This window comes from Dama dama, chromosome 9 (assembly GCF_033118175.1).
Source record: "Dama dama isolate Ldn47 chromosome 9, ASM3311817v1, whole genome shotgun sequence".
NCBI lineage: Eukaryota > Metazoa > Chordata > Mammalia > Artiodactyla > Cervidae > Dama > Dama dama.
In genome coordinates, this window is record NC_083689.1 from 67,474,423 (window position 1) to 67,497,379 (window position 22,957).

General features: G+C 42.0%; 2 protein-coding genes, 1 non-coding gene and 1 pseudogene across 5 annotated transcripts in view; 1 reads left to right on the forward strand and 3 right to left on the reverse strand.

Annotated features, from left to right (window-relative positions):
• FAM114A2 (family with sequence similarity 114 member A2) overlaps positions 1-2,299 on the reverse strand; it is a 37,099-nt gene extending 34,800 nt beyond the window's left edge. For 2 of the 3 annotated variants that reach the window (XM_061151793.1, XM_061151790.1), the window contains exon 1: positions 2,147-2,216. The gene's annotated coding sequence lies outside the window, so the exon portion shown is untranslated. Of the gene's footprint in view, positions 1-2,146 lie in introns of all 3 variants that reach the window. The other variant, XM_061151792.1, reaches the window with a different exon arrangement.
• LOC133062993 (U6 spliceosomal RNA) lies at positions 580-684 on the reverse strand. Its single transcript, XR_009694311.1, has one exon. It is a non-coding gene; the product is annotated as a U6 spliceosomal RNA (small nuclear RNA).
• Positions 2,232-20,578, forward strand: MFAP3 (microfibril associated protein 3). Its single transcript, XM_061151794.1, has 3 exons — positions 2,232-2,303; positions 12,994-13,452; positions 16,305-20,578. Exons 2-3 carry the CDS (start codon positions 13,158-13,160, stop codon positions 17,096-17,098), a joined length of 1,089 nt encoding a protein of 362 aa, XP_061007777.1. The 5' UTR covers positions 2,232-2,303; positions 12,994-13,157; the 3' UTR covers positions 17,099-20,578.
• Positions 2,806-4,035, reverse strand: LOC133062905 (ladinin-1-like; annotated as a pseudogene).
• Positions 20,579-22,957: the final 2,379 nt, after the last annotated feature.

A 22,957-nucleotide genomic window follows, 5' to 3' on the forward strand; every position in this document is an offset into this window, starting at 1 on the left:
ACTTGGTAATAACTAGTTCATGCCAAATATTTGCTGGGATCTTTTAGACAGGGTAGTGCTCTCTAGATCCCCATAATCTCCACCCAACTCCATAATTCATTTATGTTACCTGAGTAGCCTCTGTGGCATCTGAACTTGCAACATCTGCCTTAAAGGGCACTTAGGACTTTGGTCTTTTTTTTTTTTTTTTTTTAATTATGAAAGCATGATAACAGTTACAGGAGACTTGGAAAAACTGAACAAGGTTACATATGGATCCACTATATATTACAATTATTTTTTTAAGTGATAAACTAAGATTTTTAGTTGGAGTTTCAATATAAAACACTCAAAAATTAATAGAATGAATATACAGAGAAATAGAAGGATATTAATAGAATGAATATCCACGAATACAATGAATTAGAGAAATGAATATCCATTAATAGAATGAATATAGAGAGAAACAGAAGGTCTACTACCTGAAAAGCACTGTGAACCAAACCAACATAATTAAGATTTATACAATTTTCACATAACAGTTGAATGCAAATTCAAGTTCCCATGACCTATAAACTACAAGACACTGGAGCATATCCAAAAAATATGGAAGGCTTCATAAATTTGGGAGTCATTCTTGAGCAGGGCCCCTGAACCATCTCTGGATGGTTCCAATTTTAGTATATGTGCTGCCAGAGCGAGCACAAGGGCACTTAGGATTTTGACAGATCAAGACGCCAATGAGAGAATTCCAGGGAGTGGAAACAACACAAAGGAAAGTTCAAAGGTCTGAGGTATGACAGTGTAGAATGCAGACAGATACCGGAAGTAGTTTTTATGAGGAGAATGATGGGGAGGCATAAAGCTAGAAAGATAGATTTATATAACATCATACATCCTAGACCATAGAGTATATGATATACCATACATTATATGATACATTATACATATCTAAAACATAAAGGAAATCAGTCCTGAATATTCATTGGAAGGACTGAAGTTGAAGCTGAAACTCCAATACTTTGGATACCTGATACGAAGAGCTGACTCATTTGAAAAAACCCTGATGCTGGGAAAGATTGAAGGCAGGAGAAGGGGACGACAGAGGATGAGATGGTTGGATGGCATCACCGACTCAATGGATATGAGTTTCAGTAAACTCCGGGAGTTGGTGATGGACAGGGAGGCCTGGAGTGCTGCACTCCACGGGGTCGCAAAGAGTCAGACACCACTGAGGGACTGAACTGAACTGTATGACAAGTTTTGGAGACTGGGAATTAATTTAAGACAATTTATGCCTACTTAAAGGGGGCTAACAGGAAAGGCTACAGAGCTGGTATTTTTTTGTTGTTTTAATTAAATTATTTATTTAGGCCACACATCGTGGTTTGTAGGATCTTAGTTGCCCTGGTCCCCAGTCCAAGGCAGTGAGGGTGCAGTCTTAACCACTGGACCACCAGAGAACTCCCAGAGCTACACAGTTCTTGCACAAAGTTCCATCAATGTTTCCTGTAGCTGAATACACATATTTACTTTTTCTTTTACCATCGTTTTGCTATCCAGGTGCTCTCACCAAACTACAACACACAGTAATATGTACTTCACACACACATTAGATGCTATATATAGTATATAGTAATATAATGGGCTCTGGAGTTAGGTTGACACACTTCCATCTCTATACCGAGGTGACTGTGGGATCAGTCACCTATCTGCGTCTCCGCTTCCACATCTGTAAAACCTACATGCCAGAGTTCCTAGAAAGACAAAACGACGCGGTGGACGTGAGGGGTTCGGAACAGAGCCTGGCACGAAATCGCTCACGGTAACAGCAGCTGTTAGTACGAAGTGGTTCCCTGGAGCATTACTATCTTTACTAAAATAACCACTTGTCTCGAGACGGACAAAATCCGCTCTCCCTTCTTCCCAATTTCAAGAACAGGTGCCCAACGGGAGATCTGGCGTAAACCTGCGCTCCTAAATTCTCCGACGCTGACAACGATGAGAATTCCTCACACGGGCTTAGCGTTTCAATAACCAAAGGACTTCCGCAGCCTCAGCGTCCACCGCGAGGGGCCAGCCGCCCAGCCCCAGGCCGCTCCCTCCCGTTCCGCGGCGACCCCGGGACCCCACACCCGGCCCGCCTCCTCGGGGAAAGCCCCCTCACCCAGGCCGCCTCCTCCCTCACAGCCGCCACTACCTTCTCCAAGAAGCTGCTCCTACTGCCCCGGAAGTCCTCTTTCAGGGTGGAGACGGCCTCGCTTAACCGAGAGAACTTCCGGGTCAAACAGCAGATCCAGCAGATCACCACCGGCAGGCGTCTGGTGAGTGAGGGCCAGATCGGGGTCGTTGTAGAGGGTGGGGGAGTTACTGGGGCTGCCGAGATGTGGGTTGAGCCGGTGGTTTAGGGTACGAAGTAAAATAAGTATCTGTGGAGTTTTGCAAGCCTGACCCAGCGGAGGGGGCACAGGACGGCTTGGCCAGGGCAGCAGATGGGGCGTGAAGGGGAGCGAGGCAGGGCCTGGGAAGGGTCAGTGCGGCTTCTCCAGCCTGGTAGGCGGCGCAGGGACGGTGGGGGCCAGCCTGAGAGAGGTGCATGGAGACACCGGTGCGACCCGACGGCCCCGGAGGAGGAGGAAGAGCAGGAGTCCGCGTGGACAGGGTGGCGAGGCTTTGTGCAGTCGCGCAGTGCCCGCAGCCGGACAAGGCGCGGGGCACGCCTGCCCCAGAGGGGCGGGGAAGATGCCGGCCAGCGTCCTCCCGGGTCCAGGGCGGAAAGCTGGCGGGAAAGGCGACCGGCGCGGCTGTTGGCCTGAGACTGGCTCCTCATAACCTCGGCACCCAGCGGGGGCTCCTGCCAGCTGCCGACTCCCTCAGCGTCTCCTGGTTCTGCGGGCCCTGCTGTGCTGACTCCTGGGTCCTGCTGATCCACAGGTTGAGCCGCGACGTCACCACCCTTGAGAGGTGCAAGTTCTCCTTGCGGCTGGAGGCTGGGCCCTCTCGGCTCTGGCCCACCAGCTCTTTCTCGAAGAGGTGGCGCTTGCTGGCGACATCCACGGGAGCCACGAGGAACTCAGGGCGGGACGGGCTTGCACACTTGACGGACTCTGATCTCTGTATGGCCGAGTGGTATCGCTCCAGCTTCAGGCCTAATTTGACCGAGCTGGCCGGGAGCCTCACGCTGGCGCTGCGGATTAAGGCCGCCTCTGAGCTGTCTCTCTGGGGGCTCATCCGGAAGGAGGTGGTGCGGGGGCTGGAGCGCTGCAGGGCGCTGCTGAAGGTGGGCGAGGCCCGTGTCGGCGAGGGGACCTCGGCCTCAGCATCCGTGCAGAGTGACAGGCGGGAGACCGCCAGCCTGGGGCAGAGGCCCCGCCGAGGACTCGGGCTCCTCAGGCCCAGCACCCTCCTGCCCCCCCGGGGCTGAACGAGCGCTCCGCTGAGGCTGAGTGCACCCGGGCCTGGGACCGCGCTGGGGCCATGGCCCTGCCTGGGGCCGGCTGCATCTCGGCGGCCGGGGTCTTCTCGAAGACGGTGGCTTTCTCAGACACCATTCTCTTCTCCGAGACGCTGGCTTTGTCTGGAACCGCCCTCTTTCCTGAGACGGCTCTCTCCGCTAGCACAGCGATCTTCTGGAACACGGAACATTTACTGGGGCTGGGGGTCTCAGAGTCCAGGCTCGTTTCCGGCTCAAGTGTCTTCGCAGCAGAAGGCTTCTCGGAGCCCGCAGGCGCCCTGCTCCTCAGGCGCCGGGGGCGGCTGCCTGACCTGCGGCTCCGGGACGGGGGCCTCCCGGCGCCTCTGCCTCCTCTCCTGCCGCATCCTTAGGACGGCCCAGACATCCTCCTCATCTCTGGGGTCTGGGGCCGGTGGCCGGGGCCCCTCTGCTTCCTCCACGCTCAGCAGTCTCTCAGGGGCTGACGGGTCCTCGTCGTCCATGGCGAAGCTCAGGTTCCGGTGTCAGCGCCGGCGTTCTCGCTCCTGTTCCAACTCATCCTCCAGGGTCCACTGCCGGGCCAGGCTGGACAGAGCGGCCCAGATCTTTCTGCTGACCGACATGCCGCCGGACCGTATCCGTGGCCGTTTTGCAAGCCTGGCCTGGGCTGCTGCAGGCATTCGGCCATCCTGTTTTTACTGAGCTCCACCTACCTGCCAGACACTTTGGGACACTGGTTTACGAGAGACTGTGGCTTTGTGCTCAAGTAGTTGACAGCTTAGTGGAGGAAACCGACCATAAATAAGTTTACAAGCAAACACGGTTATCTAAGATGGTAGTGAGTGCTTAAAGAAAATTATGCAGAACAAAGTGATGGAACAAAGCGAGGGGTAAATTGTATGAAGAGCTGCTGAAGAGTATTAGGAGCAGAAGAAATAGCAACTGCAAAGGCCTTATCATGGGAACTGAGCTGGGTTAAGGAAAAGGCAAAGGGCCACTGTGAGTGGAGCGAAAAGAGGAAGATGAGACCAGGAACTTAAACTGGCCAAATTTTGTAGGGTCTGTGAGCCAAGATAAGAATTTTGACTTTTATTTGAAAAGCAATGGAAAGGCATTTGAAGGCTTCTGTGCTAAAGAGGAACATGCTGTGCTTTATGACTTTAGATTACCCCTGACCCCTCATCAGAAAGATGTACCTCTTCAGTTGCTCTTGGGCAATGATAATGCCTGAAACCCAGACTGATAGCCAGGAAAACGTTAGAGACACCCTCATTTTACAGGTGTACAGGTGTGAAAAATTAAGTCCCAGAGAGGTGAAGGCACCTGGCCTTTTAAGAACCCTAACTGTCCCTTCCTAAAACCCTTCAGATAGTTTATTTGCTTTAATGGTGGTCCTCTAAATTTAGGGGCATCAGTATCACCTGGGAACATGTTAAAAATGTGTATTCCCCCAAAACTAAAAACACTAAGTATAAAATAGGTGTTTTCTTCTGATCTTCTATTGTAATGGAAAGTGCATAGAATTTGGAGTTTAAGAATAGAAATTTGGTAAACCGCTTAACTGTGTTTTAATCTTATCTTTAATATACTGTTGATAATAATTGTAGTGAAAAGTGTTCCAATTTTTTGGGCTTAGAATCTCTTGAGACTTTTAAAACTTTTTGAGACTGTTGAAGAGGTTTTGTTTTTGTGGCTTGTATCTATCATTATGCCATTTTAGATGTTAAAACAATTTTCCAAAAAGTTATTTATTTAAAATAATTAAATTGATTACATGTTAACATAAAAAGCATGTCTATGAAGAATAGTTTGCCCGCAAAAAAAAAATTTTGAGAGAAATGACATTGTTTTGCATTTTTACAAGTTTCTTTAATATCTGACTTAATAGAAGACAGCTAGATTCTCATACCTCCTTTGCATTCATTCTCTTGTGATGTCATTCATTATGTAGCCTCTGGAAAACAGCACCTATTGTGTGAGAATGAGAGTGAAAGGGCAAATAATGTTCTAGTATTGTTATGAAAATCATTTTGAAGACGTGTCTCGGCCCCGCAACACATTTTGCAAATTGCTGAATAACAATATGGTTATGACAAATTAAAAGATATATGGGCTAAGTCTGAGTGGGACCAAGAAATCTGCATCTTTAATAAGCCCCCAGATTAATTTTATTTAAGTGATCTAAGAATTGCATTTTGAGAAAACGAGTTATAGATCAAATTCACTCTAGGGTGTTCTGCCCACCAAAAAAAAAAGAGAGAAAAATTATGTTTCCATATTTCATATCTCTTCATTAGCAATTTGCAGAGCCTGAGACTAAAAAGTCAGTAAGACGCTTATAGCAGGTCCCTTTCTGACTGCCACATTAGTGAATGTTTGAATTCAGAATGTTGATTCCAATGCCCTGCCAAGGGGATTTTAGACTCTGGTTGGTAAGCTTACAGTCTTTTGGACATACAGATAACTGATAAAAGAAGGAAACTGAGAAGTCTTACAGTTGAGTGCTGTGAATGTGCTAGGGGACTGACAAGAAAAGAATTCATCTGAAATCCAAAAGGATGAGTGAGAGCTTAGGTAGGAACGCTTCTTGAATAAGGTCAAAAACACATTGGATATTGTAGAGAAGGTCCAATTTCCACAGGAAGATGGGGAGGGCAGGAAGTTTCAAGCAAAGGGGACAATTAGGACCAAAAATTTTAAGTGAAAAGTTATTTGGAGAGAATAGAGAGTGAAATAAATATAGTTAAAGCTTTGAGCCATGACAGGGAAGCTGGGGAAATTATAGGATTTAAGGGAAAATAGGAACGATAATCAGTTTGTAAGAAAACTTAAGACCACTAGAGATCATAACTGATTAGTGACAGGTGTAACTAAAGACCAAACTTGACTTCTAAATCCATTCATTCCTTTAACAAGGAATTAGTGTACATGTAGGCACAGCTGGGCTCCATATAGGTGCTTCTCTTCTGCCACCTGAATCTATTCTTGAAGAATTATGGATACCATAAAATTTGAAGCTTATCTCATGGGTAGAGGAAAATAACCAATAGATTTTAAAATTGCCTTGACTTTTTTGGATTTGTGTTTAGGACCAGTTCTGAGGGGAGCAATATTTGGGACAACAGAGGGATATGGTGGGAATTAGGGAGACCCATTTAAGAATTAAGAGGATAGTGTGGTACCCAGGTAAGCTAAAAGGACTGTGACCTAGGGCAGGAACAGTAGGACTTAATTGAAAAACATCTAGAAGGAAGGAGGAGGAGAAGGTGAATGATAATGGCATGAATTTAAAATGTACATTAGTTCATCTAATATTCACAACTACCCTATGAGGTGGTTACTGTTAATAACCTTATTCAATAGATGTGTATACTAAGGCCTCTGGATCCCACAGCTTCACACAAGGATAGGATCAAGCACTCTTAATCCACACTCCTGACCACACAGCCATGATGATACTGTAACTTTGATCTTGCAAAACTGGGAAAATTGTATTGTACATTTAAACTATGTATATGCTAGACAGGTGGATCTGAGGGTGAGAGTAAAGAGCTCTTTTTTAGTTATCCTGGAGTTTGAGATACTGGGTGGTAGGGTCAGACCACAGTGGGGAAAAAATGAGCAAGGAAATCATAAATCTAAGTTTATTATATCAATGTCTTTGTGTAGATTCAGCAGATGCTTATGGCAAAAACGATCATAGTCAAGGGCATAACAAATAAGCCTGGGTTTGAAGCACAGCTTCAGCAAATACAGAAGAGGGCACTCCTCAGTGTGCCAGAAAATATGCTGACGTTTGAGTGCCCAAATGCCAATGATGAAGCATACAAAGGATCCAAGATTCTATTGGGAGCATAAGGGCTATGTTAAGTTAGAAACTTTTTGGAAAATGGCCCTCAAAATGGTGATTTCTGTTTGTGTATTACTAACCTTTGTATGTTACAGATTGCTATAGTAAGGCTTTCGTGTAAGCAGAACAGCTGCTTGTTTGTTCTCTGAAAGGATAGAGGAGTGCTAACAGTCTGCTCTTCATTTCCTTTTTCTCCCCTTTGCCAATTCAGAATGTCACTTTGACCATTTGTGTGCCTTGTGTAAGGGAACTTCTCCATTTTTCAAGTGTAACAGTGCAGGCAGAGAAGAGTGGATGAGGAGTAAATACAGCTCAAATGCATTTAATTATGGAGAATGAACCATTAATATCCCAGTATTCTTGGAGCAAAAACCAGTACCATCTGGGCATCAGTGTTTTTCCTGCCTTTGAGTTATCCCAGAACTATTTCTGCAAACAGCCATTTCCTCAGCCAACTTAATATTGAGCCACGAGAATGGAAATCAGCCACGTTGCTTCCTTATTCACTTCTGTTGAGAATTGGAGCAGAATGGAAATATTTCCTCTCAGAAGTTGGCAGGAACAGCAACAAGGCAGTCTGTTAGAGATGATAACTTAGGCACTTTTCTTTTTCCTTTTTAATGATACAGCCAATATCCAGAATGCTTCTGTAGGGTAAAATCATCTATATTTCTGATTATTCATGATCCTAGAGAAGCTAACACTTTACTGTACCTGAAAGATGAAAAAGGAGTTAGATTAAATTTAAATATCACACTCTTCTAATATTCCTATTCATGCAGAAGACAGATAATAAAACATTCTACTAAGTAGCCTCATCCACAAGCATAGCATAGCTCTTTTTAACTGTTCATAGGAAGTGGCACTTTGATTTTCCTTTTTGAACTCTTCTTACCCTCCATATGCCAGCTGCCCCATTGAGAATAGCAGGCATGATATACAAAGTCCCAAACTGAAAACTGGATTGCATTCCTAAAATTTATGAAGTCTCCCTTTCTCTTTTGTGCTCAGAGCACAATTACACTTCTGTTCAGTACTTCTCCCTGTCTTATATATAGTTACCCCTTTCTTTTCCTATCTTCCAGGTTTTGCTGAACTTAATCTTCTTTCTCCCACCTGGCCAATTCTCCATTTCTTTGATTGTTTGCACATTCAGTTTTCATTTTTGTGGCTTTAATTTTGAATGAAATTAGATAAAGATGTTTATTTATTTAAAAAAAAAAGTCTTATTGGAGCCAGGCAGTAGAACTCTGTCAAGAGCCAGAGCAGCATGTATGAGCCTCTCTTTCTCTTCCCCTCTGTAACTCCACCACCACCACCCGCCTCCCTAGCCCCCATCTCCTGGCTGCTCTTTTTCCCTTCTCCATCCCTGTTGTCCTTTGACCTGGTTGCCTCAGCTCCCTGTAATCCTTCTCTTCCTCAAATGTCCCTAAGCCACAGTGTCTCAGTCCACATTCCAAGGGAAGATTCTTCTTAGTCAGTCAGTGAGTTGACTTCCTCCTGGATCCAAGAAGGCAGAGCTCCAAAAAAGGAACAACAAAGGCTCTCTAGCACAAACTCTGGACACGGTGAAAACAATGTAACATGGTTGGTCTCCAAGGTCCATTTACAATGCCTATTTGATCCATATTTTTGTGAAATATCTGCACTGAGAAAGAGAGGAGTGTGAAATTTAAAATTAAAGACTGAAATTACCTTATGATGTTATCCCTTCCCCCTTCAAAATTTTTAAATGGTTGCATGGTATTCCAAGTAAAAATGTTTTATATATTTTAAAGAATGGTTTTGCTGTAAAGTGTTGATTTTAGCACTCAAAGCTGTATCAACAATAATAATAACTAGAGTTATCAGTGATTACTGTTACCAGACTCTGTTTTTAACATACTGTCTTTTTCAGACCTTGCAATAGTCTTGTCAAAATAGATGCTATTATTTTCCCTCATTTAAAGATGGGGAACTGAGGCACAGAGAGATTAAGTCATTAACAAAAGTTGCAAGGCTGATTAGAGTCAGAGCCAGGATTTGAGCCTAGGAAACCTGGTTAGGGAGTCTGTTCACGGAACTTCTCTGCCACCCTGCCTATCAGAGGCCTGCAAGTATGAGGTTCCAGGGTGAACTTAATCCAGAGTGGAATCTGAGTGATAGTTCTTTTGTGCTGAAAGTGTTCAGGCAGTCAAGCACCATTAAATAGGGCTGTTACAGAGGAAATGAGGAAGTATATTAATGGTTGCTAGTCCATGAGCCCTCTGCCTCAGAATCACCCAGAGAGCTAATTAAAAACCATGAATTCCAAGGTCCAAACCCACTGGTCTGGGGTGGGACCCAGTAATCTTTATTTTTAACAAGTTCTCTAGGAGATTGAGATGTTCAGCCTGGTTTGGAAACTGGACTTGGTTATCTTTTATTCCCACCATTATTTCCTAGGACACGATGGTAAATGAAGACATTGAGGGTTAGTGGTCAGTTCAAGGAATGCATTTAGGCATTATGCCTTTAAGATCTTTTGAGGTTACTAAAGTAGCTCTTTGTGTCTCAGAGAATAATAACAAGTGCTAGTAAATGCACGTGAGTCTGAATAATTATAATCCCTGTTTATAACATTTGTCAGTTTACAAAGATCCATCACATACTTGATCAAATTTAAACCATTCTTCATCATTAAGTATTTATTGAGTATGTGCTAGTTATGACACGTAGCGTTAAAAAATACAGTCCTTGTGCTTAAGAGGCTCATAGGTGAGATGGAGAAGACTGCCTGGCAGTAGAGAGCCAGGTGAGCAGTGTAATGGTGAGGGCCACAGGGATCAGGGAACAGCCATCTTGCCTCCAGGTGAACTCCTGATCTATATGGGAAGAAGAAGCAGGCCTTGAGAGGAGGCTCGGGGAAGCTGCATGAAGAAGGAATTCCACACTGCAGTAACACTGCCAGGACCCTGTTGCCCCACAGTCCTCTCACGTGGAGGCTGTTCATTCCCCTGAAATTCTTACATCTCAGAGCAGGATGAGTGAGTCCATTTCTTCCATGCCTAGTGTCTTCTTGATCCTGGGGTGACAGCACCCCCACAGGTGATCTGCCTCACTTTTGAGCCTCTCAGTTCTTTTGACTGCTTCACCTTGGACAATCATTAATTGTAGTGAGTCTCCTTCACTCACTTCAGCCTCCCACTCCAGTTCCCAGAGTCTTATCTCCAGTTTTGCTGTTGGGCCAAACTGCTCCTCTTCAGGATCAGGAATGAGACCCAAGACTCTCCGGCCACCGTCTGTCATGACTGCCTGTAGCTCTTTTTCTTGAATACCTCCCTAACCAGTGACGGATCTGCTTTTTCTCTGCCCCGTGTCCCTTTACCTCGATGGCTCCCCCCAGCATTCTCCATTCCCATTTATCCCCCAGGTCCGGTCACACACTTTACTTCTCAGAGAGGCTTTCTGCGACATGGTTAGCTCTCTATAGCATCCTGTACTTTCCTTTGGGTAGCATTTAGTGTATTTTGTATGTATTTAACAACCATGTCCTCCACCTGACTGAGTTCCATGAAAGCAGAGACAGTGTCTGTGGTACAGTAGGTTGGCACATAGTAGGTACTCAGTAGACACTGCTGAATAGATGAAAATGTATACCCCTAGTCTAAGGTAGTGGGTTGTAGATTCAGTGGTAGGAAGCAGTGGGGAGGAAAGGAAAGGCAGGATAAGAATGAGGTGCTGTTAGAATCAACTGGAGTTGTGGGAGATTTGTTTTGTTTTCTCTACAAAGAGAGCAGGCCTGCAGCTCAGAGTCGTCAACAGAGAGCAGTACCTCTGCAAGTTAAAAACATGGCTTTGTCTGCCTTGTGTGGGGGGTACAGTTACTTTTATCCAGACTTTTATCCAGACTTTCCTTTTAACATACATGTGTGAAAGACAATGAGTTTAAGAAAAGCATAAATAATAATTTATGAAAAGCATAAAATATAATTTTAAGAAAAGCATAAAAAATAATAAAAGGTACAGTTTTTAAACAAATCATGACAGTAGAAGAAATGAATGAAATTTGAGAAATGCCAACTTGGATGAAGCCACAAAATCTCCTTATGGAAGTCCTGGGTGAGACTTGGAATACTTTTCAGCACATTCATTTCCTATCACCATTGAGAACCAGTAGTCTAGAATAAAGGACAAAAATCATCTGCCAGTTGTAGTGGAAAAGAAGTTGAGAGCTTATATATATCAAGCCGGAGCACAGTGCCTGGCTTACTTCAGTCATTTTGTAAACTTTTATTTCCATTGTTTCCACCCTCAACTCCCTCCCAATAGAGGCCAGGAATCTCCTGCTTACTATATAATAAGAAGAGCAAGTCAAGAAGGTGAAGAGGTTAGATCAGATCACTTCTGTAATCCCCTCCAGTGCCCAAGAGCTTTGTGTCATTTTAATGGGATTTGGGGAAGAAATGAAAACATACAGTATTCATCTATTATGTATAGCAAACTCTGAAGTTCTTTGTTTTACTTCAAATGGTCCCTCCCTAAATTTGCAAGATAGAGAAAATTATTGTCATCATCTAACCATCCTTTCAAGGACTAATGAAATTTTCAAATAATATTTACAACTTTTAATTGTCATTTAGATTCTGAGCAGTTTAATGGCAAAATACAGTGATCTGTTGCTTTTTGTGTTACATGATCAAGTAGCTTTTGTATGGAGTATACAGGGAAGTAAGTGTCATTTCCAAAACTGTTTAGTTTGGCCCTTATAAGAAATAAAGCTAAGTGGTTCATCCCATATTTTGTAGAAATTCAAATGGAATTTTTCTTTAAGAGTCAGTGATTTTAAAAGAGGAATCAGATTACCAGAAGTTGATCATAATCACATAGATTCTTGAACTGGAATATTATTTTGCTTTTATTTGTGATATTCTACTCTTCTTTTAAATGTGTCTCAACAATCTTTCTCTGTAGTTTGTATTTCTGCTAACTAGACATTTAAGGTGTCAATTCCTCCCATAGCTAGTTTATAGACTTTGAGTTAGAAATTTGGTATTCTTACAAGCTTATTAAATATACTGTGTTTTATCTCTTGATATTGAAGAAATTATTAAAGGAAAATTCTTTTGTTTGATGTTCTTGCCCAAGAGGGAAGTTCTATAGACTCAAAAGTCAGTAACTATTTATTTATGCATAGTGGTACAGTTTTCTAATATTACAACAAAAAAACTACTTCAGGTAGCCCTGCATTATTTATATCTAATGTCTGTATACTTGAATTACTCAAATTTTGAACTCCATGGTTATAATTATTATGTAGCAGCTGATTTACATTATTGATATAACAGCAGATGGTAATGGTGCAGGTTGGAATAAAAGATCATTAAGTTAAATATTTTAGCCTTCATTGGCTCCCGCTTGCATGGAATTTGTCAGAGTGAAATAGAATCACAACATTTCAGAACTAGAAGAGCCCTTAGAGATTGTCTCATCTAGTCCCCATTTGACACATGAGAAAACAAGCATAGCTATTTGCCAAGGGCTTACATCTAGTTATTAGCAAAGCTAATACCAGAATCTTGATCTGCCATTTCCCAGTTCAGTGTTCTTTCTACTGACTGTTGAAATTTTTAGGTGATATTTTCACTGTTTCACTTCATAATATTGATGTCAGTTATTCTAATCAGTTTCACATCTATTTATTTCTTGAACATAGAGTTTCACTCCGTTATGAGTCTTTGTTGGTTAAATTTTATATCTGGCTCTCTTTCAGGTTGGTCTCCACTCATATCTTTCAATCTTGAAGACTCCAGAATATACCTGGATCTAGCTTTTTTTTTTTGGAAAATTCCGGTACCAAGCAATCAGTGTGCTCTTGTTATAATATAGAAGCTATTGAGTTCTCCAAATATAAACAAGATTTTCTCCCATTTTCCCATGAAGCCACTTTGTTGTTTATCCACTTTAGTGGTGAGTGTTATTGTGCCAGCTGCTTTTGCTTTGGAAGATGTAGACTTCAACCAAATGATCCCACTGGGAACAAATCACAGCTTTTCCAATGCATCATTTCTTCCAAGTTTTGAACTCTCAGCGGATTCCCACTCTGGTGATGACGTCATCATAGCCAGAGAGGGAACTAGTGTTTCAATCAAGTGTCTTCTCACAGTCAACCGCTATGAACAGGTCTCTTGGTACAACTCAAAAGGACAGCAGCTGGATGACAGAGACAGAGGTAATTATCCCAGAATATAATTAGTCAAGCTTACTCATTTCCTGTTACTTCAATCTTGGTTTTATGGCATTTTCAACAAGAAATCTCCAAGATGAGGTACTATAATAAATAGTTAAAACTTTTGAAAGGCCTGGGGTCTTATACCTATCAGGAAAAGTGAAATAATGGTAATTACTGAACCAGAAGAAGAAGAAAAATAAAGTATAGTTACAAATTTAAGAAGTGTTCACATATTGATGGTGAGTTCTTTTCTCCCCTCTTGGTGAACTGGTTTCCTTCGTTCAAGGCTGGCTCCATTAGGGTTGCCGCCCACAGCCGTGTGGGCTCTGAACTGCCCAGCTCCAGGGGCACCGTTACCTAGACTGTAATGTGAGTGGTGCAGTGTGCTGGCCCTGGATGAGCAGAGCAAGAAGGATTTGGTTAAGTAAACTTGTCATAAATAATTTTTTGTTTTTACTCAAAATGAGTTACTAAAAATGTTGGAGGAAATCCCAGATATTTTTTAAAATGGTTATAAAGATCAAGTCCCTCTGAGAATCAGAAGGGCACTGAGGAGGAACTTTATTAGCCCTTCCAACTCATTTCTCTTTTTAATTCTGTACCTTAATTTGCGTGAAAATAGGAAAGTCTTGTTTATATATTTTTGTCTCTCAAGTCTTAAAAAATCATACAGACATCATAGAAAGGTGACCAAGGTCTACCTTTTGACAGGTTTTTATTTGATTTTGCTATTTAAGAACCTGTGAACACATCTTAATCAGAATATTGTTTCCTTTAACTAGTGTTCTGTTAGATTTTTTTTTTGAAGACTACCTGTGTTAAAACACCTTAGAAATCGCCATGAACTATCAATGGGATAAAGACTAAATTATGGTATCCTCACAAGCTACACTTTGGAAAAGGCCTGCTTGTATTTTCTGTTAGAAAGATAGTCTAATCTCTTGGAACCTAAGGATATTTGGCTACTTATATTAGACTGGAAAACAGAAAAGGAGACAGATGGTGCTTCCTTCTAAAGTATATGCTAAATATTTTAACCTTCTACAGACTGAGTAACTGGCCACCAAGGAATTGAAGAGTTAGAATGTTAGAAAGAACAGAGCTTCTTGAGAATATAGACCTGTTAAGCCAGAATGTCTAGAGTGGTGCCCTGAACATGTATTTTGAACATGATTTCGGGTTCCTTATTTGGATCCACTGAACTAGACTCATCTTTTTTGGCCCTAGGGTCCTGACAAACACATCTAAGATGTGAGTTACTCAGTCAGTGTGATTATTATAGACTGGTCATGTAAACAGATTTTAGGAGACCAGCCAAATGGAATGGCAGTTTTATTTTTCTATTTTGCCTTTACTTTGAAAACCGCTAACATCTATCACTGATGCTTTCAGCAGCAGCTCTGGACAATTGTATTAAATTTTATGAATCTCAAGTGAGAGGAGTTTAAAGAGCATGTCAGTCTAGTATAAGGTTCATAAATCTTGAGCTATTATCAGCAAGTGAGCTAGAGAGTTTAGATTGTGGTTATAGTGGTTGATGAATGGAGTCTAGGTATATAGTTCATCATACTGTGGAGTCACAGTATATCTTTTTTATAGCTCCAGGTTTATAGACAGAAGCTTGTAAAATAATGACTATATTCATAGCTACATGTTTTTCTCTTCTTTTTACATTAGTAAAAATATAACTACAGAATTTAGATAAATTTTGATGTAGATAAGAATGGGCACGGTCCACAGTATTTACTAATTGAAGTGCCCCTAAATCCTGAACCATAGAATCTCAGGGATGAAAGGGAGCTGGAAGATGAGGCACTGAAGCGGTGCTTAACAAGCAGTCACACAGCCTTCCCTGGGACACCACCTGTAGGCCTGGGGACCCATACCCTACACCCCATGTTAGCCCATCTGTCCTGTCTTTCAATGGCTTGTATAGTTAAAGCGCAGAGTACACTGAGAGCTTAGGTGAGAACTGTGCAGGCAGAGCCAAGTTATTAAAGGATGTTGGTCCTTGTGCTTTGGTTTTCATACTCGCGTATGTTTGTATACACATTCCTGAATGAAGATGCCTTCACGTATGGAAGAAAGGCAGCATGTTTTCAATTTAAAATAGAAGCCTAGGCATCTCAGGGCAACTTTTATTCTGTCTGCCAAGCTGTTCATTTACCCTCACTTGTGAGACATCACTTTTGGCTTATGCTTTATTTACTCTGGCCAGAAAATCTAGATGTTATCATCAACCAACCTTTTCTAACAAGACAAATTAACATGTGCAAGGCATGCCAGATTAGCCAGGTAGTAATTGAACAAATACATTAAATTGGTAGGGTTTGTTAAAAATAATTTTGTCTTTTCTTAAGTAAATAAGTAAACAGTAAATTATTGAAAGTTAAAAGGAAGTAAAAATTACTCATTACCCTATAAATAGCCATTGTTTTGTATTTCTGAGACATAGCCTTCTACTTTATGAGAAGGTGTAGGTAGAGACTGTGATATAGACACTTACACACACATATATATAAACATTTATTTTTAAGGTTAGTCACTTAGCATTATGTTGACACTCCTGTCTCCCTGAATGGTGTCTTACATCTCGCACTGAAAAGGCAGCCACGATAATCATTAGTTTCAGGAAGATCTTGATTCCCTTTTTTAAGTTCCGGGCTGTTTAAAATTCAGACTCTGAACATAAAAGTCTGCCCTTTCTTACATCATTTAACAAAATAGCAGAACCTAATAGATGAATTGATGTAACGTGCTCTCATGAAGAGGTGGAATATTGATAAGGCAGTTTGCATATTTAGTAATAGTATTCTTTATGCTGTAATTTTTTATTTCTGTTGGGTTATCAGGTGGAAAATGGTTGGTTTCTGATAACTTCCTGAATATCACCAACGTAGCCTTTGCTGACCGTGGGCTCTATACGTGTTATATCACCTCTCCAACCCGTGCCTCCTACTCAGTCACCCTGCGTGTCATCTTCACCTCGGGAGACATGAGTGTCTACTATATGGTGGTTTGCCTGATTGCCTTTACAATCACTCTCATCTTGAATGTTACACGGTTGTGCATGATGAGCAGCCATCTTCGTAAAACTGAGAAAGCCATCAATGAATTCTTCCGAACCGAAGGGGCAGAGAAACTTCAGAAGGCCTTTGAGATTGCAAAACGCATCCCCATCATCACCTCGGCCAAGACTCTGGAACTCGCCAAAGTCACGCAATTTAAAACCATGGAGTTTGCTCGTTATATCGAAGAACTGGCAAGAAGCGTCCCTCTGCCACCCCTTATTCTAAACTGCCGGGCCTTTGTAGAGGAGATGTTTGAGGCTGTGCGAGTGGATGACCCTGATGAGATGGGAGAGAGAATTAAAGAGAGACCTGCCTTGAATGCTCAAGATGGCATCTTTGTAATTAACCCAGACATGGGCAGGAGTAATTCACCAGGAGGAGATTCAGATGATGGTTCCCTGAGTGAACAAGGCCAGGAGATAGCAGTTCAAGTTTCTGTCCACCCTCAGTCAGAGACGAAAAGTATTGATACTGATTCTCAAGACAGCAGTCATTTCAGCCCGCCTGATGATGCAGGATCTACCGAATCGAACTCTAACTACAAAGATGGGTCATATGAAAGCTGCCAGCTGTGAGCTACCCTCATACCTACAAAAACAGCTTGCAGAAAAAGAACATGTTTCATGCAGAAAATAACATTTTTACCAAAAAATAAGTAGGATTTCCCCCCCCTCATTAATATTAAGCCTATCAGAACATGAATTATTACCAAAATCTTTCTAAAAATTCAGCATTTTTCCTATCTGATCTTTCTCAGTCATTTTCCCCAAGCTTTATTAAATGATACACCTTGAGATTTAAAGGGGTCTGAGAGATCAGTGTAACGGGGAAAGTACCACACCCAAAATTACATGACTTCTCTTCTAGTCACGGTTCTTTCATTGTTTAAAGCTAACACTTCTCTTGAAGCCTCAGTTTTCCCACCAGTAAGATGAGGGATTTGCACTAGATGATATCTGAAGTCCTTTCTAGCCCTCTGACTTCTTACCTGCCACCTTTAAACTATAAGAATCTTCAGCTTATTTCTAAATCCTTCCCTAGACTTTGAATCCCTTTTTACAGTTTCTGTAAACTGTAAACCGAGCTGAGATTTTATTCTGTGATTTGGATTCCTGCACCAATGCTATGCATAGAGGTGTGGGTGTTTTTCGGATGTCTTGCTGGTGGAGCATACAATTGTATATGCTCGATTGAATCTTTCCAGTATCGCCCATGAATATATTGCTATACAGATATCAGGGACCTAACTGCTCATGAGTAAGCTACTTTTCATGAGTAAATTGGTCCTTGTGAGGGTATAGCAGTCTTTTTAACTTACTGAGTCATCATTTAGCTCACTGAGCTGACAGTGATTTCTCGGCTGGTCTCCAAAGTGAAAAATTTGTTCCTAAAGAATAATGTCTTCATTGTTTTTAGAATAAGAAGCAGTGTCAAATCATCTGTCTCTGGTAAATTACGGATTTTGACATTTCTGTTAATAGAATTTCTCAGGCTTTCCCTTTTTAAAAGTACTGGACTCTACGAGACAGTTCTGTGTTTGGGATCTCATTCCAGAGGAAAACCCACAGCTGAATTCCTCTTTGGATCTCTGTCAACACTCTTTACTCTATCGTCTTAAATACGGTGCTAAAGGTTGCATGCCTTCTTACCTTGTTTGTCTTGTTTATGTTTTATTGTTGCTGAGGTTTTTATTTTTGTGTACATCAGATGTAGAATTTTAAGCTAGGGCTGCTTTTGTGGCCTCTCTGAGAAGCACTAACCTGAAATAAGATTAGATAATGGTATGTGGTGTATGTTACTATATTAAATATATAAATACAGATATACAGGTATATATACACACACACATACAAATGATCTAGACATAAAGAGGGAGAAAAATTATGAATGATGCCACCTGATTCAACTGTGTATAATAAACACTTTGGACAGTGTGTGTTGCCCGGCTGAGATCTGACGTAGTGGAATTGTAAATACTCTTCAGAGTCATTTCTTCAACTACAGTGAGCTTGGCGTCATACAACTTTAAGAACTCAGCAGTGGAGCTCCGTGTGCTTCACATTTCCTCATTTGGCTTCTGACTACTGAAGCTTTACTTGAACTAGAGGCTCCTGAGGGAAATGTTCAGGGGAGGTTTTATCAGGACTTTAATTTAAGGTTTCAAATGGAGGAAGACAGGAAATTTGAAGTGTGGCTAGATAGAACTCCTGCCTCCCTTTGTGAAGGCTTATCAGAAGTAATACATCTGTTCTGGATAGTATGAATGAATCAATATGCAGTTTTATCAGATGGCATTTCAGATAAAGACGATAATGCTGCCTTTTCTGTCTCTCAGGCTGTTTCCATAGAAACCTCCAGAGCCAAACAAAAGCTACCAGTCATTTAGCCAAATCTTGTCTTGGCTCATAGACCTGTATTCCTTTAAAGAAAACTGTTTTCATACATTTGGCTATGAGAACAAGGGCTCTGGAACATGCCCTAGATTGTAGAACTCTTCTTCCCTTCCCAGAATGTTTCTCTTGAGAATTTAAAATTCTTTAAAATCCCTTTCTAAGGTCTGAGTCTGTCCCCTGAACCTCCCTCAGATCTTTAGATAGCACTTCATAACTTGTAACAATATAGCAGGTTTGGGATCCTTTTTTAGAATGTAGCTTGTCACATTAAAGAGAATGAATTTACCCCCACATGTTTTCATAATAGACATAGGTATTTGGAACCTTAAGGTAGACATATTTAATGATCAAAGTCCTGGGAAACAGGGCTTGGGAAAAATAACAAGAAATATTCAGGAAAAAACTATAAGTTGCATAATACTGTATAACAAGTATAAGCCACTCTAGTGTATCCTGGATAAATTACTTTAGAAGTGTAATGGTGACAATTTAGTGGCCAAAGTAATTGGATTACTCTGAGTATTCCAGGTTATGGTGCCACTGATAAAGTAGGTCAAAATTTGATTGGAGCCGGTGTTACTTGCCAAATCTGAAATAGTTGTTCACAGGAAGAAAATCACACTCGCTAACATTTTCTCTAGCTGATTAATCAACTACTCTTCGTATATAATTAGTGCTCATGTTATCTTTTTGTAAAATCCTTAACCTTTTGAACTTCAACTACAGTCTAACAGTCTTTTGACAATAGTGGTGGTGTAATTATCCTTCTGTCTTGCTAGATTTTATAATTGGTGAACATGCCTTTACTCAGCAAATTGGATTTGCAATAGTTCTGTCATGTCATTTATAAATTCTCTCTTGTATTGGGATTTAATGACCCTTATCATCCTTGTGAAATGAAATGGTGGCTTTGTAAAATAAACTGACCAAGACAAGGCATATAAACATTTTTAGAGATTCCTTGCCAGCTGAAATTCCTTACCAGTCAGGCATCTTTTGAATTGGTATGCCACTTGTTTATAAGCTGTTTGATAAACCTATCCTCAAAGTTGTATCTGTTCCAACACTTTAGTTCTTGAGTCTGGCGCAGTGAACATGTTTATCTCCTCCCAGCCACCTTGATATAAGTATCTTGGGAGTTGCTGACACGGAATGGTTGTAAGGCTCCTAGCTTCTTCACCTCACTTAACACATATTTTAAAGTGAAAATTCACAGCTTTCCCTTTTGTCCTCAGTGAACCCCCGCCATAGTCCTCTCCACGCCCTGCACGTTGTCTCGCCCTAGGTCAGATTTTGTATTCTGTATCCCCGAGCAGCATGGGAGCATGGCATGCTTGTTTCCAGGGCCCAGCCAGTCATGGGTGCTAGTCTTGCCTCCACACACCAGCTATTGTAACACAAGTATTGAATATATCAGATTTCCTGAATCGCCATTTAAAGAATACAGTCTTTTCTCTCCTAGGCCGGCAATGTTAAAAAATGCTAAGCCTCATGTATAAACTCCTAGGTTCTCAACACATTTCATAAAAGTAAATGAGCTACTTAATATGGTTCAGATGATGTTTAAATAGTTACCATTTTAATGAATACTTAACAATTTTGTCATTTTTTTTTAAAAAAGTTGTACTTGAACGTAATGCATTAAATGTTCAGTGGAGTATATTTTGTTTGTCTGAAGTCTTCTGTAGAGATGTATTCATTTTTATGTGTGGTGGAACTTGATGTTAATGATTTTGAGCAGGAGTAAATTTGAAGTTAACTTGGTTGCTACTGTGTCTACCCATTTAAATTTTACAGATGTTTACTAAGCATCTATATGTTTTTGGTGCTATAAGCCATACTGAGATGGGTGTCCTACCTACAGTTAGCATGAGAATGCAGTTACCGGAGCATCCTCACCTGGCCTAAGTACAGCAGTTTCCCACTGCTAAAATAAAGCATTCTTAGGAAAGGCAGAGCTTGAGCAAAGGCCTAGAGATAAGAGGATTCAGCACATGTTTTAGAGCAGTGGTCCCCAGCCTTTTTGGCACCAGGGGCAGGCGGAACAGGGGAAGTGGGTGAGGGTGAGGGTGGGCGGGATGATTTCAGGGTGATTCTCATAAGAACTGCATAACCTGAATCCCTCGCATGCACAGTTCACAGTAGGATTCTCACTCCTGTGAGAATCTAATGCCACCACTGACCTGACAGGAGGTGGAGCTCAGGCAGTAATGTGATGAATGGGGAGTGGCTATAAATACAGAGGGAGCTTGACTCGCTCCCCCACCGCTCACCTCCTGCTGTGCAGCCCAGGCCGCTGACAGAGGGGTACCAGTCTGAGGCTGGGGCGGTTGGGGACCCCTGTCTTACAGAGCTTATGATCAGTGTGTAGAGTTTGTGATGAGGTGTGGCAGTGAGGAGAGCAAATGTCTGCAGTCCCATGGCAGTGAAGCAGGCATGGAAAAGCACAGGATCTCAGGACACAGGCAGAGAACAAGTAGAGGTCAACTCATTTCTTAAATGCCACCAACTCCTTAGAATGAACACCTAGCCCCTATCTTGGGACTTGGCCTCTCTGGACTCCAACAAAATGGAGTTGATAACACCTACCTCACAAAATTAACGTGAGGATTAAATACAGCAACATGTAAGCACACACCAAGTTATGACTTGCAGTATAGTGTTAGGGTCTGGTAATCATGTAGCCATAGTGTCAGCTTTATTAGCAGGCGTGTCCAGCTGATGACTGGTTGCATTTGGACTCAACTGAGAATTCCTCCAGATGTCTCTCAGTTACAGTTGCATTTGGCTGCATGCCACGGAAACCCAGTTGTGGTGGCCTACCCAAGTAAGAGGTTTATTTTTCTCAAATAACACAAAGTCCAGAGAAACTCAGCCCAAGGCTAGAACAGGAGCCCAAGTTTGGCATCAAGGGCTCCATCCAAGTCTTTTTTATCGAAGGACTTCTAGATTTCTTTCCATCCTTAGCATGTAGCCTTCATCTGCACAGTCACCAGATGTCTGAGATTGGGTTCCCCAGAGAAAGGATTCCTGTGTAACTAGTTTATCTGGAAGGTGAACCCAGGAGTGAGATGAAAAAGAGAGCCAATACAGGATGAGTGCATTATTTCTGTGAGCAACTGGTCTCAGCCCCTCTGGGGGAGTCAGGACACTCTATCTGTCCCTTGTGTTTGTAGCTTACACCTCAAAGTTGTCCCATCTGAAGGCCAAGGAGCTTGGATGTTTATATACCAATTTCTGTCAACGAGGGCTGCTTCTAGCATCACTAAGTCTCTGGTACTTCCGACCAGGCTAAGCATGATCCTGTAGCCAGCAGAAGCCCTCTGCGAGAGGCACAGGAGCTTTCAGTAGAAAAATCTGTAATTAATGTAACAATTTCATGTGAGTTTCAAAAGGTAATGAACAGAGTTCTGATGGTACCTGCTACACAGGACAGTTGCTTCCCTTCCGCATCACATTTACATTCCAGGCAGGGAGAAAGGTAGATGGTCAGAAGGCAACAGACATACCAGCTGAGTCTGTACCTTTGTATCAGGAAGGCAGTAGCTTTCCAGAAGCCTCACCTGACTTCACTGCCAGAACTGGGTTACATGCTACCTGCTGTAGCTGTAAGGAAGCCTGGGAAGATGAAATTGTATGTTTTTTAACTGAACACACTTCCCCAAAGTGTTCTATTAAGAAAGGAGGGAGGAACGGAAGTTGTAGGCAACTGTTAATTGCAACAAGTTCATCTTCATGTGAATTACAGGAGTAAAATGCAATTCTGCGGTGGGTAAAATTGCAAGCCATGTTCCTTGATATTCACATGTGTGGACGACAAACATCACGTGCTATATCTGTAAAGAAAGGATGGTACAGCCATCAAGCCATCAGCCACTGCAGCCTTCCCCAGTTGTGCACCATAAGGGGATTCAGGATGGAGAATAGCAGGATACTGGCCTTAGATAGTTAAGGTGCCTATCAAAGGGATTATTTCAATGACCCAGACTTGCATCTTCCCAAATATAGAGAAGTATTAAGTTCACTAAATTGAGATATCTG

What these genes read in the sequence shown, in the direction of transcription:
- MFAP3 (XM_061151794.1), top strand. Translation starts at nt 13,158, where the DNA reads ATGAAGCCACTTTGTTGTTTATCCACTTTAGTGGTGAGTGTTATTGTG. An exon ending in GCTGGATGACAGAGACAGAG is followed by an intron (nt 13,453 to 16,304) that starts GTAATTATCCCA and finishes TTGGGTTATCAG; the next exon opens with GTGGAAAATGGTTGGTTTCT.